Source organism: Parasteatoda tepidariorum, chromosome 1 (assembly GCF_043381705.1).
Source record: "Parasteatoda tepidariorum isolate YZ-2023 chromosome 1, CAS_Ptep_4.0, whole genome shotgun sequence".
NCBI classification, from domain to species: Eukaryota; Metazoa; Arthropoda; class Arachnida; order Araneae; family Theridiidae; genus Parasteatoda; species Parasteatoda tepidariorum.
In genome coordinates this window covers 6,863,896-6,884,097 of record NC_092204.1, presented here as the reverse complement: position 1 = coordinate 6,884,097, position 20,202 = coordinate 6,863,896, and the positions used below count along the sequence as shown (strand labels likewise).

Genomic DNA, 20,202 nt, shown 5'->3' with positions numbered 1-20,202 from the left:
TTGTTTGGGAAAGTGAGATAAAAGAAGCAAACAAGAAAAAGTCCTTATCACTACATTCCCCTCTATAGATGGTTTTAAACATTGGTATATGTATTTATTTTGAAGTAGAAATTTAAAAATTATTACAAAAAAAATGAGTCGAAGACCGAAAAAAGCTCATTATATCCATCTTCCTCACTTTTTTGGTTCACTATGTCCACGAAAAATAACATTATCATGTATAGCAAGGCGCGGGACCGAACATTTCGTTCACTATATCCGGAAGTTCACTATAGCGGGGTTTGACTGNCTCACTCCCTTTGACCAAAAACTCATTCCCTCTGACAGAAAATGCATATTGATCCCACTGACACCTTACAGGTGCATCATCTGCTTGGCTTGTTTGGGAAAGTGAGATAAAAGAAGCAAACAAGAAAAAGTCCATATCACTACATTCCCCTCTATAGATGGTTTTAAACATTGGTATATGTATTTATTTTGAAGTAGAAATTTCAAAATTATTACAAAAAAAATGAATAAAAAAATCCGTAGAAGACCGAAAAAAGCTCATTATATCCATCTTCCTCACTTTTTTGGTTCACTATATCCACGAAAAATAACATTATCATTTATAGCAAGGCGCGGGACCGAACATTTTTGTTCACTATATCCGGGAGTTCACTATAGCGGGGTTTGACTGTATATATATATATACATATATCGTGTTTAAAATTTCGAATTAGAAAAAAAGAAGTTTAAGTCATTGTAAAAAAAGATCTTGAAAAGTAAAAATGCTATAAAATGTCAAAAAGTGATTTTTGAATAAATCGGTGATAAATGACCGTTACTGAATTGCGAAGTTGAGTGTCTTAATAACATTGTGTGATTGTATCTAATTTGAAATGTAAAAATATAAGAAACCACATTTTAAAAATAAATAAAAAACGATCATAAAATAAAGTGGCTGCAGAATGGATGAAAATTCAGATTTGTAACAGAAAAATTATTTTATCGATGTGATGAATTTACTTGTTTTATTTGGGTACAATTAGATTGAATTAATTTTTAATGGAACAACATGCAATTCTTGATTAATTTATTTCAGAAATCACTTTCCAACGGGCACAATACCATCGTAAATCTGTATTTTAATAAAATTATTTGATAAAACGAAATTTCTTTCTCACTTTAAATTTTGTAAATGTTACTTTTTTTCATAAAAATAACAATGTTTTATGTACTAACGAAAAAGAAAATTACTCAATGAGAAAAATATTTCAGATAATTTCTTCTTCCAGCAATCACATGTCTGGTTATAAAAAAGTTGTCTTTTTCTCAGATATTAATGCTGGTGGTCGAACTTTTGCAAGCGACCAAAGAGGTCACCTTCTTCTCCTTAGGCAACACATGCTAATGCTGATTCCTCGATTGATGGCTGTCGACAGCAGAGCATCACACTCATCACATCTCAGTCCAGAAATATTAGCTCTAATGAAATTAAGCAGGCTGCAAATTGCATACCATATTTTGGGTTCTTGTTCTAGCATAATGACTAAATCAGGTATGTATCTCCCCTTTCAGTTGGAATTTCAACGGAAATAATCATTTTTAAAAATAATTAAAAACCTCCGTCCATGCTTGCTTCAGCCCTAAGATTGCTTCACAATCATTTTTATTTCTCCTTGTAAAATAAATTTACAGTTGGAATTTTAGCATAAGTAATCATTTAAAAAACAAAACTCTGCTCTTGCTTTCTTCACAATCATTTTTATTTCTCTTTGTAAAATAAGTTTAATTTAAAAATTAAATTTATTCCATTCTGTATTGCTAAGCACTAAGGGCTGTTCTAATATTGTGTACAAGAAGTCAAAATTTGCTATTATTCTAAATTTATTCTAATAGACTATTATTTTTTTATAAAAACATTTTTTTTATCTGTCGAAAATGTTCTTATAATGAAGGTAACTTTTAGTGCTAGTACTGTTTAATGTATGTTTTTTATTAAATTCAAGTTAAAATTTAACTGTGGACAATGATTTTTATGGATTTTTAAATTTGGATACAACTTTAAGTCCAAAATTTTACAATAGCAAAATTGTTTTAGAACATATGGGAAAAATAAATATAGAAATTAACCATTTATTTTTTTATTTGTAGTGGCAATTTTTGAAAATATTTTCTTTTTTTACTATATTTTTGTGTCAATTATTTAATATAATTTTTTATTATCACAAAATATGTACCTTTTAAAAAAACCTAGACAGAACCCTGTAGTTATACTATTAGTTGCTGTTTAATTTTTTTATTGCTTAATTTTTGTTCTTTTAGGAACTGATCCAAAAAATTCAACTATAATCTTTGGACCCTTCGTTGGTGAAGCGTTAACAGTTGATTCATTTAATATGTTGTCAACAGGTTTGTTCTAATATTATTGATTTCCATGACTTCCTTTAAATTTCTGTTTTATTCATTTTTTCCCCCAACAGTGATTTTTTATGTGTTTATCAGAAGAATTGGCTTTTTTTAGCAGTATAGTAATTGTTCACTCTTCATAAAAAAAATAATAATTTTTCAAATAACTTTGAGGGAAGATTTTTTATTTGTTATCTTATCGGGATTTGCAAGTTTTTGATAATTGACGGTTTTATCCCGTTTTAACCATGGTTTTAATTGTCCTGTACAAAATCAAGCATTTTGGTTTAAGGTAAATATGAATTGTAAATCTGAAATTATTTTTAATTAAGCATGCCTTGAGCAAAAAAAAAAAAAAAAAACGGATCACCATGAATAACTTTTGATCTAATGATCAGATTTTTACATTCTAGGATTCAATCATAATGGTTTGTGGGGGTGGCCTCAAATATGCTAATTAATAAGTGCAGATAATATTTTAAGTTACTAATTCAGGCATAAAAATGTACTTCTCTGAATCAACATACCTTTTTTTTCCGACCGAGTCTGATTTCTGACCCCCAAAATATAGGGGGTAGCCATAATCTAGGAAATAGGCTCTCAATAGTTAGGTCAAGAGAGCACTCCAAAGTTCAAAAGAAATTTTCTGGATTTTTGAGTTAGGCTCACAATCACCAGTGGATATATACAATTTAAAGTGCTATCAAATGTGAAATGGTAAAGGAATTTGCACAAGCACTTTTAAAAAACTCTGATGTGAAAATTCTTGAAGGTGAAAAGGGAATACATAATTTTTCCCTTTTTTTGCCAGATTATCTTTCACTTTGATGTTAAGAAAGTAAGAATCTCTAGCAAATAATTTCTGATTTTGTACTTAGTTTCAACATAACCTGGATGTTGAATTTTGCATCTGGTACACTCACAGCATGATGCTTGCACTTATGCACAGGCATGTACTTTTTTTTTTTGAATGAATGTCATAACAAATTGATGCATAACAGGGTGCATAGTGTGTTTAAAAATTCCTTAAAGGTGCTTATTTTTTATTAACATTTCTTAAAAACTCTTAAAAGTGCCTTTTTTTTTATTCGGAGTTTGTAAGAAGTGCTCAATTTGCTCTTTTAAAATGAGATTTTTTCTTTGCAGTGTCGATTTTCTTTCTTAATTACAAAAAATATGTAATTTTCTACAATTTTCTCTGCAATATTTAACAGAAACTAGCTATTTTATCATGATTATAAAGTTTTTGAAAATATTTTTGAATTTTTTTGAATTTATGTTTATGATTTAAGAACTTTAAACGATAGATAAAAATAATTTTTATTATTACGCGGATCCTAATTATAATTTTTTTCAGGAAAGTGATTAAAAATGTTTTTTGAGTGCCTAAAAAGTACTTAGAAGGTGCTTATTTTTTGTTGAAAAATCTAGCTATGCACCTTATATAATAGACACTAAATATATGTTTACCTAGTAAATATATATATTTTATTACTTGACTTTAAATCTTGTTTAATTGATAGTCATCCAACTGTAAATTCCTAGGTTTCCAAAAAAGAAGTGGCCCCGATTTGGGTCTTCTTATAAGACTTTTGTACCAGTCTGCAACTGAACTCCAAATCAGCACTGGTGAACAAAAACTAATTCATCATAGGCTTCAATCTATAGCTACTCTAACAAGTGATGAACTTAGTGAGGTAATCAATTCCATTGCTCTTAAATATATATACATACCTACCTACCAACTTATATGCTCTTTTAGAAAGATTTTACGAAGTGGTAGTAAAGTTTTGAAAACAAAAAGTACCTAAGTTTTGAAAACAATACTATCCAGACATCTATGAGCATCATTAGCCAACAAATAGATTTGATCAACATGATTTTTTAAATTATTGATTCCCTGTTGTAGTAAAAAAAATATTTTTGAAACTTGAAGATTTAATGTGCCTAAACACTAATGTTGCTGCCTCTAAGAAAATAATTTCTCAATGGCTTTACAAGTAGGCAGCTATGTATATATAACTATGGTATTTGTTTGTATGAATGAATAATTTACAAGATTTCATTGCTTAAAAAAATGAAATATGCTATGGCTGAATCGCTTAGAACAGTTTAGTTATGCTATAGAAAGTTTGACTTTGTACTTGGCCACTCTATCATTTTGTAACTACTATACTATACTATGTTACCTGTCATACTATGTTACCTTAAACAGGTAAACAAAAGAAAATCCAATAAAAATGGAGTGTGTTCTTTGCGAATAACATTAGTGAATTAGTGCTTTTTGATCTTGTCGATTTTTCTAAAAACAATCTTAAATGGGATATTTATTGATTTAAATTATAATGACCATGATTAGTCTTTCTCATACACTAATTTGTCTTTATGTGTTATCCAGAAGTTCCCTTGTCTTCTGTGTTGAGTTTAAAATTTCTAAGACATGAAGTTTTACCTTGATAGCCAGAAACCCAAAAATGAATCCACTGTTCAATGGTTATAATATGAAATAAAATAATTACTAATCTTTATTTTTTACGAATATTTAATACTATGTAATCAAAAACCCCTTTAAATTATTATATCCGTTGGTCTGTCCAAGGCAAATTTACTCCTTTTTAGCGTACTTTCACAAATTCAACTTTAGGAAAAACAGTAGTTTTACAAAATACTTTTAAAAAAGCAAGTTCTTATGCAAACCGTGTTCTCGTTGCAGTCTATGGAAAGGAGAAGCTTTTCTCCCAGCTGTCTTTTAAGCAAAGGTAGCAAGTGTTTGGTCAGATAGTGCAATATGGTAATCCTAACTGGTTGCTTACACCGTAACAAAGCGAGATTTTTTTTAAAATTGAACAACGAGGCTCTGTCTTCACACAAAGTTGAAATTCAAACATTGTTCTAAAAATTTGAGCATTTTCTTAAACTCTATTGTAAATTTATTCTAACAGACCTTTATTTTTTATGTAAATTTTTTTTTTTTTTGTGAAACTTTTTTGGATATTTAAAAATTGAAATGTTCTCATAATGAAAATAACTTTTAGTGCTAGTACTGTTAAATGCATGGTTTTATTAAATTCAAGTTGAAATTTAACTATGGACATTGAGTTTTATGGATTTTTAAATTTGAATATAATTTTAATCCCAACATTTTACAATAGCTTACTTATTTTTGAATATATGACGAAAATATATAGAAATTTAACAGTCATAAATAATTTTTATTTGTAGTGACAAATTTTGAAAATATTTTCTTACTTTACTATATTGTTGTGTTGATTTTTTAATATAATTTTTAATTTTCACAAATTATGTCTAAATTTTCGCAAAATAGGTACTTCTAAAAAAAAACCTAGACAGACCCCTGATATCAATAATTTGCCCCCAGAGCAGTATTAACACAGACAAGCATGCATTTTTTATCAATTCTTCTAAATTTCTGGATATTCAATTATCTGCATTATATCCCCTGTGGCAGAAACACGGCGACACAGCGACATTGTCGCAGAAAGCGACTGAGTTCTTGCAGAAAGATTTTTTTTTTATTTGGGAAATACAATTTTTTGGTTTGCCACAAACAAAAGTTCTCCAAAAATATTCTGCAGAAACAAAAGCTGTTTTACCAAAAAAAAAAAAAAACATCTACAGAAACAAAATATTTCTGCAAAAGCAATAATGGTTCTGCAAAATTTTTTCTTACAGAATTGTTTTAAATATTTTTTTTTCGAGCGTACCGCGGAAGGAGAAAGCACTCGTAATTCTCCGTTAATCTCCAACACAAACAGTTACTGGATAAAAAGGGGAGAATTTTTTTCCCCTTTATTAAGCTATTTTTGGAAATTTGCCACCTTCGGCCTCTATCGCTGGCGCGGTAATTTGCTTTGTGTTTTCTTATTAGAGCAGAGTATTTTATATTTTTTGCACTTATGTGGAAAATTTTATGCGTAAAAAGATTTTTTTTTTTTAAAAAAATCATGTCTAGATTCTAAAAATCAAGGTTATTTGTTGCAATTGTGAAGCCACAATAATTAAAGCAAATTTGAAAACTGATTTTTCAAGGCGGCATTCCGAAGAAGAAATAAGATGGAAGTCGACAACATCTAGCGATGTCAGAGATTTTTTTTCCTGAAAAGCGACAGGAAAAGAAGCTTCCCACGTTACTAATATTGAAACAAAAAAAAAGTTCTAGATTCGAATCAAATATTCTTACTAGTAGCGATATCGTTAGTAAGGATGAGACAGCATTTCAACAAATCAAGAAATTTTAGAAGCAGTAAAAAGTAAAAAATTACTATATATATATATTTTTTAAAGATAAAATGCCTATATCCTTTGAATTAAGTCGTCGATAAAAAAGAAGAAGAAAAAGAAAAATCGCAATCTAACGATAAATGAAATAAAGCCTGAAAGATATCTCACTATCTACGATTTTTTGGCATGCGAATGAAAACCAGATGGGTGGAAAATATTTACTGGTGAAACACTTTCAAACAGGTTTCCATACACATGCGAAAAAAATTGCATCCAATGAGTATGGCTCTAATACCGCTGTTTCAGTACTGATAAAGACTATTTCTTTTCGAGATGTTGAATAGACTTGAGCATATTGAGTAGGAAACCGCTTCTGCATACTTCGTGTGGAATCAATGCTATATATTTACACAATACAATGCGAAATCACAAGCGCTGTGTATTTTTTTCGTTCTGAACTTAATCTGATCACGAAAAAAGTCTTGTTTACCTCCTTTTTTTTAAAAAAAAATCTTTCAATAAGTCAGTACAATATTAATCGAATCTAATTAATCTATAATTAATTAGAGTAGAAAAAATTGAAACAAACATTGCTTTATTTTTTTTTTGCTTTTAGAATTCGGTTATAGTCAATTCTATTTTATTATTTTGTTTACTCAACTTCAATATTAATTTTTTCACCTGATTTGTTTCTGTACCTGATATAACTACTACAATAAAACATTAAACCATACTGTTTTAAACTGCTTTAATAATTTAATTTTGATACTGTTTTAAACTAATACTTCAAATTCAGTTACCTTGTTTTATAATTTTAATTTTTTTGTCCATTCTTAGCTATTTCTATAAGTTCTGTCTTATTACAGGTTCTGGGTAATCTTTATTTATGCTCTAGTAAGCATTTTTGTCTGCAGATCTATACATTTATAACTTTTCATTATTATCGAAGATTATGCAAATTTATACTTAAACAATTTAAACTTATTAAGAAATGTAAACTTATATTATGAAATTAAGAAAAAAAATCTACACAGTTTTATTCTATGCATGTAGACTTATTTTATAAACACGAATTTCATCTATTATTATAAATTCATTACACATACATTTATAACGATAAAAATGTCTTGCAGAAAGGTATTGGTTCTAGTTAGGTTTGTCGCAGAAAGTCAGAAAAAATTCTGCCACAGGGATCATATCCTAAGACAGTTTTTATGTGTATTGATAGAGTAGAATGTCAAGATTTGTAAAAAAAATTGCGGAATTTTTAAGGAATTTAAGACAATTTTAAGGAATACATTAATTATCATAACAGTGTTATTTCATGGTCTGCTATGTTAGTTTATTTGGTATGTATTTAAGAAACAAGAAAAAATATTTTTTTAATTACATTTGATTTCTCATAGGTGCAATATCATTAGCAAGTTTTGTCAGAATCACATCTGCTTTTGTTAAAAATGATTTACTTTTATTAAGTAATAAAAGCAGAAAGTTGTATATTAACAGAGTTGCCACTCTACAGGTAGAGCAAGGAAAACCTGTAAAATACGGGGAATTTAAAAATCACCTAAAATAACAGAGAGTTTTATTTCCGATTTATGAAGCAGATTGAAGCTTTCTCTTTTTACAAGTGATGCATTTTTGATAATTATGTTGGCTCTTCTTTTAACTGTTTCTGTTTTTGGTCATTTTGAAGTATAATTTTTATTTACGTTGCTTAATAAGCTTCCCTTGTATTTTATAATTTTCTTTTTTCTTATAAATTAGATATGAAATTTATTGCGTTTTTTTTTTATCTTTAATTTTGTTTTATATTAGTTCATTTGGTGATTTTAACACATTTTTAGTTTATTGTAATTTGGTTTTATAAAATTTGATGTAGTTTTGCTGAGCTTTAGTTAAATGAACAACTTCAATTAATTTATACATTTGTATTTAGTATTAATGTCAGTTTTTTTCTTTTTTAATATTTTTTATTGAGTTTGTGATTTTAGCATCTTAATTTATGTTTTTTTTTCTATTATTCATCTTATTTATGATTCATTTTTTTTTTTGGATGGAAAATCTTAACAGATTACATTATTCTTTAAAGTTTTTGTCAGTGGATTACATACAGATTATTTGTATAATATTTTTATTTTTAGGATAACTTAGTTGTTTTATTTTATTGATTAATAAGTTCCCCCTTAATCTTTCATTTTTTTGCAGTTTTGTTTCATATTTAAAATGTTTTATGGATGGTGTTTTCAATATAAATGTAAACAACAAAAATCTCTTGCCCTTTGACCTGCTTTACTTCCGGTTAGAAAGTATACTGCTGCTTACTACAGCTTATTCTGTGAGGCGATTTTTTTTTCAAACAGATTGTTTTTTGTAAAAGAAATAAATGTAGTAATTTCTAAGCTCAAATCTGATATAATCCTACGATATTAAGTAATTCTGGTAAATTCGAAGTGAAAATTTGTTTGAATTATTTATTAAGGTATTGTTAAAAAGGGCGACATGGGGTTGCTAGATTTAGAAAGATCTTGCTTTTTTGGTTGCCCAGATTTACTTGTTTATTACTGTTTGTTCTTGTTGCAAGCCGTGCACGACCATACATTAGTGTTAGCATACTCTTCGAGCAGCGAGATTAAGTTCATTTTACAAATTATCATTTAGGTTTAAATTTCATATTCTGTGTATTGTTAACAAAGAAGTGTTTTATAAAGAATCTTTTTTCAAATAACAATTTTTACCTCTTGAAATGACAATAAACACAAATAATAAATCACAAATACACGTAAACAAGAAATACTACTCAAAATTTTCAAAACTCAATGATCACGTTGTGAGCCAAATATCTTCAAAACACACCAAAAACAGTAAACTGGAAGTATAGGCAGTCAAGAGCTTACAGCACTCTATAGTGTGGAAAACACCATTCATTTTTCTATTTCATAGCTAAGGAATGAAAATATTACATTTTTACCCATTGGCAAAATGGGTGTTGTTTATGGTTTGATGGCGTGCGCACATTATTTGGACGTCATCACTCTTTTCAACTGTATTCAAGAGTAATAGTATACAGTGTGCATGCTTCATCGTTGCATGTGTTGCCATGGCAACCGCTGCTGTTTGATAATTTTTTTAGATTTTTTTTTCCACTTTTAATTTTGTTATGCATTAAGTTGGTGAGTTTATTTTTGAGATATAGAGCCAGAAAGATCCGATAAATACTTCTTGAGGTGTGAATAAAAGAAAATTTCATCATTTGAGCGATATTTTTGTTTTTATTGTTTTAATGAAGAATCAGAAATTTTAACCTACAATTCAAACTGGATTGTTTTCAATTCTAATTCAGGTGAAGATCATAAATGAAGAGGGTTAAAAATAAAAATAAAAAAAACCAATTGACAACAACCATTTTGTCATTTGCCTGTGATTGCCTTTCGGCTGTCAGATTTTTTTTTCTTTTTATTTCGAATTAATTTTACAGTGATTAGTTGTTTATATAGATGGCTTTAATTTTTTAATGTAAAGGAAAAACTAATCACAATAAGATTATATTTTATTTATTTGTTTTTGTTTGTCTTTAATAGAAAGCATTGTTTTAATTATTCATTCTATTTGATTTAACTTAAGTAATATGGATTAACCTGAAGTAAATATGGATTGTTTATATGTTTGCCAGTTTCTTTTTAAGATAATTTGGGTTTAAGAATTTTTTTTTTTTGTTTAATTTTATTTATTTATCTTTTTAAGTTAGAAGTTAGTATTGCTCAATTAAGTGTTATAATCTGTTATATGTTCTATTAAATATGATTTCACTTCAATTTTACCCACACTGGCTTTATGCTGCTATGGTCATGCCATAATTCTAATTCCCATTTTTATTAAATATATATTTTGCTGAATTTTTTTTTCTAAAACCCTGGAATTTTACTACTTTAGAAAATCGGGGGTAATTTCTTCATATTGTGTTATATATTGACAGGGCTCCCTCGGGCCAGGGAAAACTTGGAATTGTCATGGACTTTTATTTTAACTCCAAAAATCAGGGAAAATTGCAGGTTTTTTTTTTTTTTTTTNTTTTTTTTTTTTTTTTTTTTTTTTTTTTTTTTTTTTTTTTTTTTTTACAAAACCATGGTATACCTGAAAAATAACCAGTCTTAAAATTCTTACTAACAGTAATCAGTTATTGAGATTTGAGTTAAATAATTCTAATATCTATTACAATTATTTGTTATAAAAATTTCACATTTTAGTCAAACTGAAATTTTCCCTTCCTCATTTAGTAATAATTTTTTACACAGAAAGTCTTAACATTTCATGTTACTAATGAAAGAATCAAACTTTTCTGATGAAAATATGGTTTCAATTTTTATTGAAATTTACCTGGTGTACCTGAAAAAGTCAGAATTTTTTTTTTCTGAAATTGAGTGGGATCCCTGATTGAATGTTTTTATTGTCTCATGTGCAGTTATTTAAATCTTATATTTTTTTCTCCTCAATTAGTACTTGCCATCATTTGTTATTGAAGAGCAACCAACCATTCAACTTCAACGAGAACTGGCCAAGTCTTCTCTTCAAAAGTTGATAGAACTTAAATCAAAGGAAATATCTGTCTTATCGTGTATCCTTTTTCTTTGAACTTATAAACTCAAATATTGATTTATTGGGCCATTCTGCACATAGTAAAAAATTTCAGGGGTAAACCAAATGTCGCCAAATGTTAACATAAAAATTTATTTTTGTCATTTTTAATTCAAAAAATTTGCCAACTTTTTTTTAAGAATAATTGAAGTTATTTGGATTTGTGAAGAAAAAAAATATGACTCCCGATGCTAATGAAGAAGAAAAAGAAGATTTGTAACAGTTAGAGAAAAACATCTCTAACATCAGTTGTTGAAAATATTGAAACGTGTGCTGCTGTGGATTCAAAAATTGATTTCAAAAGAAGAAGAAAAGCTAAGTAATGCCATTAAAGGCCAAAAAGCAGAACCTCGAATCCTGAATGTGGAGTTTGCTGTACAATGCGCCAGGAATACCTCCCTGAATAACTTTTGATCTAATGATGTGATCTTTATGTTCTATTGTTAAATCTTAAGGATTCGAGAGAGTGGCCTCAAATATGCTAACTAATTAGTGCAGACGATATTTAAAGTTACAAACCTAAACACAAAAACATGCCTTCTCTTGACATTCATAGACATGCTTTTTTTCACCGGATTTGGTTTCTGATCCATAAGATATAGGGGGTAACCGCCATCTGGGGAATTTAAGAGAGCACTCAAAAGTTTGGACATTTCATGTTTTAAAGAATGTAATTTTATAAAGCGGAGTACAAAATTGGAGCAAAATCGGTTGAATAACTCCTGAGGAATTGAATTTCAAAAAAGTCAAATACTTAAAATTCAATTTCTCAGGAACTATTTGTTGCTTAAAATATTGCTCAAATTTCGTACTTTGCTCTATAAAATTGCATTCCTTAAAATGCTTCAAACAATTTTATACCTGTTATATAATTCATTTGACCATTCTAAAATAAAATAATGAAAAACAATTTTATACCTGTTATATAATTGATTTGACCATTCTAAAATAAAATAATGAAAAATAATAAATATTTCTGAATGTTATTTTTTGCATGGAATTATTTTGGATAAACAAATTTTATAATTGTGTGTAAAAAATTTTCGATTTGCTTAAAAAGTTCTCAAATTCGCAAAAAGTAAAATTAACCTGAAGGGGTCCAAACTATGGAATGCTGTCCTGACCAACTATTGGAACCACATTCCCCAGATTGCGACTAACTCCATATCTTGGGGGTCAGAAATCCAAATTTGTCGGAAAAGAAGGCATGTTTATACAGTGATAGTACATTTTTGTGTTTAGGTTCGTAACTTAAAATATTGTCTGCTCAAATTAAATAGCATATTTGAGATCACCTCTTTGGACCATTAAGATTGAATCATAGAACATGAAGATCTGATCATTAGATCGAAAGTTATTCAGAATGGTCCTTTTTCTTTAGTTACTGTACATTATATTCATATTAACTTATAGAAAATGAACAACAAACTATTATATGGTGCGTATCGTTTTTAAAAAGTGCTTATTTTTGTGTTTTAAAAAACCTTAAAAGTGCTTTTTTTATGGGGTGTTTTTAAAATGTACTTAATTTACTCTTTTCGAAAATGAGATTTTTTTTCTTTACCATTTCGATCTTAGATGCATATTATGCAAAAACGTTGTTTTCACATTGTTCTATTCAACGTTTTCACAATTCATTCAACCACAATCCATTTCAGAGTAACTTCAGTCCATAACGTGTAATAGCACTAATCATGTTGCATGTTTGATGAAATACTTGGGAGTCCACATGTGCGTCTACTGAGCTGGGTTTGGTGAGATTCTTGCTCTCTCATGTACAACTCTGCTGCATTTTGCAAGATATTCTCCAATTTCATTTTTTACCCTCTGAAATGGAACCGAAAAATCTATTTATCTTTTAATGGTGGCTAATATAATCAAGAAAATTAGTTCTTTGTTAGAAACTAGTTATTTTATTATGATCATGTAAAGTCTGAAAACTATTTTGCATTTTATTAATGTATATTGCATGGCTCTTAAAAATATTTTCGAGTGTGTAAAAAGCACTTTAAAGGTGCTTATTTTTTATTGAGAGATTTGGCCATGCAGCCTGCTTCACAAGTGTCGAAAATTCTTTATTTGTGCAGACAAGAAAGAAGAGGGTTCAAACCAAAATTTCCAAATATGTTAAATTAATTAATATGCTTTTTTATTGTACATATTTATGCATTAAGTACAATTATGTTATTTAATGGCTTTTTCTTAATCTATGCTAGATATAATTGAAACTTCTGCTTTTCTTCTTTTGAGACATTTAGAATACTATTTCTTTGCTTTTAAAAAAGAAAGCAATTCTTTCACAGCTTCCAGCAAGCCACTACAACAGATTCGCCGTCTACAAGGTTTGTTTTGTTGTTAGTCAATATGTTAACTATATTCTGATTAAAAATGTAGCTTTGTTTTAAGGTTTTGGAATTAAAACTAAACTCAGTAGCGCGACAGTCCATAGAAGGCCAACGCCTACTGTGCCCATCTCAGTTTTTTTTACCTTGGGCTCTGTTGTGCAGCAGCAGATGTTCCGGTCAGGTGGTCAGCCAAACGAGGAACCCCCAGTGTTTAGTTTCCCAAGCATGCTTAATACTCGTTTATCAACTCACTAAAGAGATGAGTCAACCTTGCCCGACCGAGGATCGAACCCCGGACCTGTGGCTCAAAACGCTACCACTCAGCCACCGGGCATCAAAGTTTCAATATAAAGAAATGTGTCTATAACATTTTTTTTTAACATTCATGCGAACCATTTAACTGTCAGTGCATCGTATTGTTGTACCCAAATATATGTGGTGAGAAGTTTATTGCAGCTTTAACTCTTTGTCATACCTGAATCTGTCATGGGAAAAATTAATTTGGATGCAATTTACATAGCTGCTAACTATACTGGATTTTCCAGTAGACTACTGGATTAGGCCAGTTTCTCCTGGTCTACTGGTTTAATTAAAATTCACCTGGTTTTTGTATATTTCAAAAAATTCCCTAAAATTGAGTAAGTTTCCTAAAAGAATCCTTATTAAAATAGAATTTTCGTACAGATTATTGCTTGAATATTTAAATAAGTATTAATAATTCATAATGATGCGAACCTCATTTGTAAAAAATAGTTCAAAACTTTTCCTTTCGTTCAAAGATGTTCAGTTTATTTTTATTCAAAACTCTCTTTTTAAATTCATTAAAAAAATCTTTTTACTATCTTTGAAGAATTAAATGCCTATTACTATTCGAAATTATAAGGGAACATAATCAGGGCCGGATTAACCTATAGGCACACTAGGCACGTGCCTAGGGCCTACGAAAAAATTGGGAGAAAAAAATTTGTTGACAAAAGTAATTTAGCTTTAAAAACAACAAATGTATTTTGCCCAAAATTATGTGGATACAAATTAAAATATAATATTTTTCGGTAATAAATTATTTTGCAGAATCTTATTATCTAATATATTACTTTTTTGCAATTTTTGGATTCAACAAAATCTTGTATTTTGCTGTCGAATTCCAAACTACGCAAAATGTCGTATTCAAATTAAAATCTATATTAATAAAAATATGGAAGAAAATTTAGCATATATTTTGGAAAGAGGGGAGGAGTGGGGGAAGGAGGGGAGGGCCCAGAAACGGCTGTGCCTAGGGCCTACGAAAGGTATAATCCGGCTCTGAACATAATACATAACATTTCAAGTATGTTTAATGTCAATCATAACAGGGAAATATTGCAGTTTTTCTATTTTGATGACTATAAAAATCCTTAAAATCCCCTATGTGTAAAATATTTAGTACATACATTATGCAACAATTATGAAATTTTATATTTCGTAGACTCTACTAGATTTTTTTCTATCCGTGTTGGCAGCTGTAAATTTAGAACTATAGATGGCAGCACCGTACTGAGGGTGTCAAAGGATAAAGGTTAATGTTCAAAGGGGGCAGAATTTTTTTGTTGCGCAATGACGTCCAGTTCTTTGAAACGTTATATGGATTATTTTTTTAGAAAATTATTACTACTTTTTTTTGTTGCAAATTTTAGAAAATAATGCTCCCTTCGAAGTTATTTTTACCAGTACCATGCTGTGTGGCAGCTGCCTCTAGCAAATATAAAGTGGCTACAAAACCTTAAAATTTTTATGCATCTACTAATTCAAAATATCGCTTTTTAACTACTAAGTGTATTTTATTTTGTACTAAACATTTGATTTTTGCAATAAAAAACAATTGATAATTTATGTATCCAAATCATCAAAATATCTTGATACTTAAAAGGTTAACACTAATAATAGTTTTTGACTGTTGAAGAGATTTCAACTACTACATATTCTCTATAGTTTTTTTGAACTTCGGAAATTATAACCATCTGATTTTGAACTTCCTCATGAAAACTTACGGTAGTTTCACAGCAGTAGTATTTGCTAGCTCAATTATTGATAAAAGAGAAAAATTTTTAGAAAAAGTATGTTTTTTTTTAAATAAGAAAATATTTTTTGAATAAATTCTAATTTTTAAAAGCATTTAAATATCTAAAATATGCTATTTGATGTAAAAATTTAGTGCTGAAACATATACATAAAAATACCACCAACTTCACTGAATGGATCATGGTATATGACAAGTCATTTAATAAAATTTTAGTCATATTATTGAAAATTTTTTGTTCTTATTTAGGCAACTATTTTCATAGTCTTTGGGAACTATTTTCATTGTTTTGGCGACTATTTTCGTGTGTTAGGCTACTAAAAGCAACTATTTTGTTAATTTTTTTCTGTGGCAACCCTGTATTGAAAAACGAAAAATAAGGGGGGGGAATTAACTGTTTATAATTATTTACTTTTTTTTTTAATTATATACTATTATCATCCCATTATCCCAAAATTGTTGAGTAAATAATGTGTAAATTGATTTCAGATGTTGAAGGAAGTGCTGGTGATAATTTTGTAGAAAAGTTTACAGATGTCTTTCAATCTCTCCCCTCTCACTTTGATTTTGACAGTTTCAAAAACGATGTCCAAACAACACTCGGGGAGCCTTTCTTCCGAAAATTAAAACCAGCTGAACAGGTAATCAGATAGTTTTAACATTTTTACGCTTTTTAACCTCATTAATTTAATGATCAAAAGAAGTCATTAATTTTTTCACACCTAATTACTCATTTTAATTAATTCTCTTTGGAGATATTTTGCAAAGGAACAATAATACGTGTGACTGTAAGGTCACAGTATTCTTTTTCAGAGATATTACATAACTGCCAATTGACTGAAAATTATATTTTAGTTCCAAAAATATAATTTTTGCTCAAAATGTTCTGATTTTTCGGTATTCTAGCGCCTTTTTACCCCTTATGCCGATTTTCTTCCAGCCCGGGACCAGTCTAAAAATTAGACGCAGGGTATGTGACTTTTCCGCGAATATCACAGAATTCTTCATATCTCAAGACCATTAAATTTTAAAAGTTACTCTTTGCGATTCGTTTCTCACGTCATTTAAAAATCATACATCAATATTCCTATTCACGCAATTTAAAAATCCAATATCGCGATTTATTTTTACGTGTTTTTAAAATCCAATGTCGCTGCTTGTTTTCCCACGTTTTTAAAATCTGATAGTATTACGATTCTTATTCACGGAGTTGTAATATCACACATCTATTTTCGTATTTATACGTGATTTGCGATTCGTATTCTCGCGACCTAAAGATTACGCATAATAATTCATATTTACGCATCTAACATTGCGATTCATATTCACACAATTTTAAAATTTAATATCCCAATTCATGTTCATGCTATTTTAAAACCCAATATCATGTTCCTTGTAAAAACTAGGTTTTTTCTGGAATTAGTTGTTATGAAGGCGTGATATTCTTCATTAGTAAGTAATTTAATTAAAACCATTAGTTTGAAAAATTACGTTAAATATAAAACGTTCGTGGTTTATAAATTGATATTTCGATATGGAAATCTTGATTTCTGAAACTTTGTTTTCCACTTTGTATCATAATTAACCCTGATTACCTTACCATTCTTTGTGTTCCTATTTTTGTTTTTAACAAGTTGGCAGCTATGGATATTGATATTAGGGGAAAAAAGATTGAGTGATAATCCTGTATAAAAGAATGCACAGATATAGATATATTCTGGCAGTTAAATTAAATTTAAGGAGCTCTTAAAAATAACTTAATTTTTGTTTAAGAGAGGGAAATAAATTACATGCAGATGTAATTGATGATTATTGTTTCTCTTTCCAGTATTTAAATGAAGATCGAAGAAGCCAAACCAGCTTTTTAGAAGCTATTGTTAATCGCCTGAAGAGACTTGTGAGAATTCAGATTAGGTGAAAATGGACTAGTTTTTGAATTTTAGTGATCTATTAACATGATTCTTTCTACTGTACAGCATTTTCAAACATTAAAACAGATGTTGCCTCTTTTTTTAGTATAAAATAAATATTTTTTAACATTAGTCCTCAATTAATTTTCGTGAAGAGTCATGAATTCGAATAATTTTTACTCGATGGTGTTTTCCTGTCAACGGATACTAATTGATGTTTTTCTAGGAAAGGGAACATTTCATGTGTTTTATTGTATACTCCAATGTTCTTTCCTTTACTGCAGATTAACATATTAATTTTAAATCCAAAAGTGTTATGAGATGACTGCTTACATTTAGAGTGGTTTTAGCTGCAATATCAGCGCGGTTATACCCTTTTCCACGGACAAGATAGATACCTCCTCATCAGGGTGTTAATTGAATTGAGACAAAAAAGCCCTCACTAGTAAATGTATCAACAAGGGAGAAGATTAGTTATTACAAATGTAGGCAACAAAAATAATCAGAGATAATCTAAAAATATAACTACTAATCAGAGTTTCAAAGTAAACGAAATAAGGTTCGATCATTAGGTCAAAGTGAGAGCTGGAACTCAAAACAGAACCATCGCAAGGTAGGTACTTTTTTTTTTATCTCCATAGTTGAACAGCCGACCCAATTTTTGGGTTTACGACAACCAATGTTCAACTTCGTAGCCTTGTAATTTTAAACCAATTCGGAAAACAAGGAAACTCCTGCATCAAGTATTGAGAGAAAGTTGCCTTTGTGGAGAACTTTTCGATGGAATTAACCCGCATTTGCGTTACATGGAGAGGAAGACTACGAGAACCTCCCACAGTTAGCCTGCGTGCAAGGGGACTCTAAGCCATGATCCATCTACCACTGATGATATTTCACGTCAACACTGGTCGTTGCCAGCTGGTGCGGAATTCGTATCGACCATCCATCAGTGGGATTCGAACCCGGTTCACCTCATAGGAAGGTGAACTCTCTATCCCCTGAGCTATCACAGCTCAAGGTAAGTACACTGGTGGACAAAATTAAGAGATGGAAGACATTTTCCCAAATATCTCAAAAAATACTGAATATAAATAAATGAAATTTGGTATGGATATAGCTTATTCCATGATAATAAAGTATGCAAAACAAAAATGAAAGTGCCATTCACTGGCAAGACCTATTGCCAATAAATCCAATGTAGTCTGAACTTAAGGATAAAAGATGACAATAAAAGTGAGGCTTGTACAGTGTGTGTTGCCTCTAGTATGGTGTATGGTCACCCCTGACAGACAGAGAGACAGCATGCACAACGAGTATGCATGCTGTTAATAAGGGAGTTAAGGAGGACTTGTAGAAGACCCTCCCATTCTTCCACCAGAGCAATTTTTAACTCCAGAATGGTTCTGGGGGGAGGTTGGCGCATCACAATAGCTCTCCCAAGAGCATCCCAAGCATGTTCAATAGGATTCTGGTCAGGGATATTGGCTGACCAATCCATTCGTTGAATATCCTCGCTTTCCAGATACTCATCAACCCTGAGAGAACTATGTGGTCGCGCATTGTCGTCCATAAAAATGAACTCAGGGCCAGCAGTCCCCCTGAAGAGACGCACATAGGGCTCTAGAACCTCCTGCCTGTACCTCTGGGCATTCACGAAACCATTGTCAAACACATGGAGCAGTGTGCGGGTATCTGGCATGTGCGAAAATGTTTTCATCTCTTAATTTTGTCCACCTGTGTACTTTATTTATGTCGCACTGGAGCTTCACAATGGGCTATTGGCGACAGTGCTGTGAACATCCCTATGCAGGGCTCTCAAGGTACTTGAAAGTCCTTGAATTCTGCCATAGGGTACTTGAAAAGTACTTGATTTTTTAGGATTTCAAATACTTATCTTTCTTACAAAAAAGCAGAAAAAAAATAATAAATAAATTCAAAGGAAGATTATAGAAATTCTGATCGATGCAATTTTTAATGCTTGAAGTGAAAAGGGGTTAAAGTAGATGCAAATCTTTTCTCTCCTAGATTTTCACACCAGATTATTGTTCATCTCTGATGTTTTGAAAGCTGAAATTTCTAGCAAATTTTAGGTTTTGAAATCATAGTTTTCGAATGATATATAATGTTTAATCGATTTGGAAATATGTTCAATGTGTTAAATTCGTTATTATGATAGGTTAATATTGTTATCCTATTTGTTCTTTTAATTTATGATTTGTTCTTTTAATTTATGAACGAAGGATAATTAATTTTTATCATTTATAATCAAATTTTTGCATTTAGTTTTTACTGCTAATCAGGGTTTGTATTTTTTTTTTTTAAAAATTCAAATACACTGTAAGAATTTTGATTTATGATTTGAAAAAACTTTATGAATGCTTAATCAAAATTAAATTAAAACTATATTATAACAATTTTTAAGAACCTCTAACTACCTAAAACAATTTTTCATTATAATACATAGCTTTGAATGCATAGCAGCCATTTTGAAACAAATGCAGGATTGAAATTTAAAGACTATATGAAATAGAGAATTTAAACCCTATTTTTGGCATATTGGGGTAATTTCTTTTTTAGGTAACCTCAAGCTTTAGAAATATACACTTTCCACCAATAAAATATA

At 29.7% G+C, this 20,202-nt stretch overlaps 1 protein-coding gene across 2 annotated transcripts in view; it reads left to right on the top strand.

Annotated features, from left to right (window-relative positions):
• The window catches only part of LOC107453018 (nuclear pore complex protein Nup205), a 100,221-nt gene extending 82,510 nt beyond the window's left edge, over window positions 1-17,711 (top strand). For both annotated transcript variants that reach the window (XM_043044863.2, XM_071184022.1), the window contains exons 34-40: window positions 1,319-1,540; window positions 2,308-2,394; window positions 3,937-4,088; window positions 11,131-11,248; window positions 13,485-13,610; window positions 16,159-16,310; window positions 17,498-17,711. In XM_043044863.2, coding sequence (XP_042900797.1) covers window positions 1,319-1,540; window positions 2,308-2,394; window positions 3,937-4,088; window positions 11,131-11,248; window positions 13,485-13,610; window positions 16,159-16,310; window positions 17,498-17,587 — 947 coding nt within the window. In that variant the 3' untranslated portion in view covers window positions 17,588-17,711. The remainder of the gene's footprint in view (window positions 1-1,318; window positions 1,541-2,307; window positions 2,395-3,936; window positions 4,089-11,130; window positions 11,249-13,484; window positions 13,611-16,158; window positions 16,311-17,497) is intronic.
• The last annotated feature ends 2,491 nt before the right edge of the window (window positions 17,712-20,202 follow it).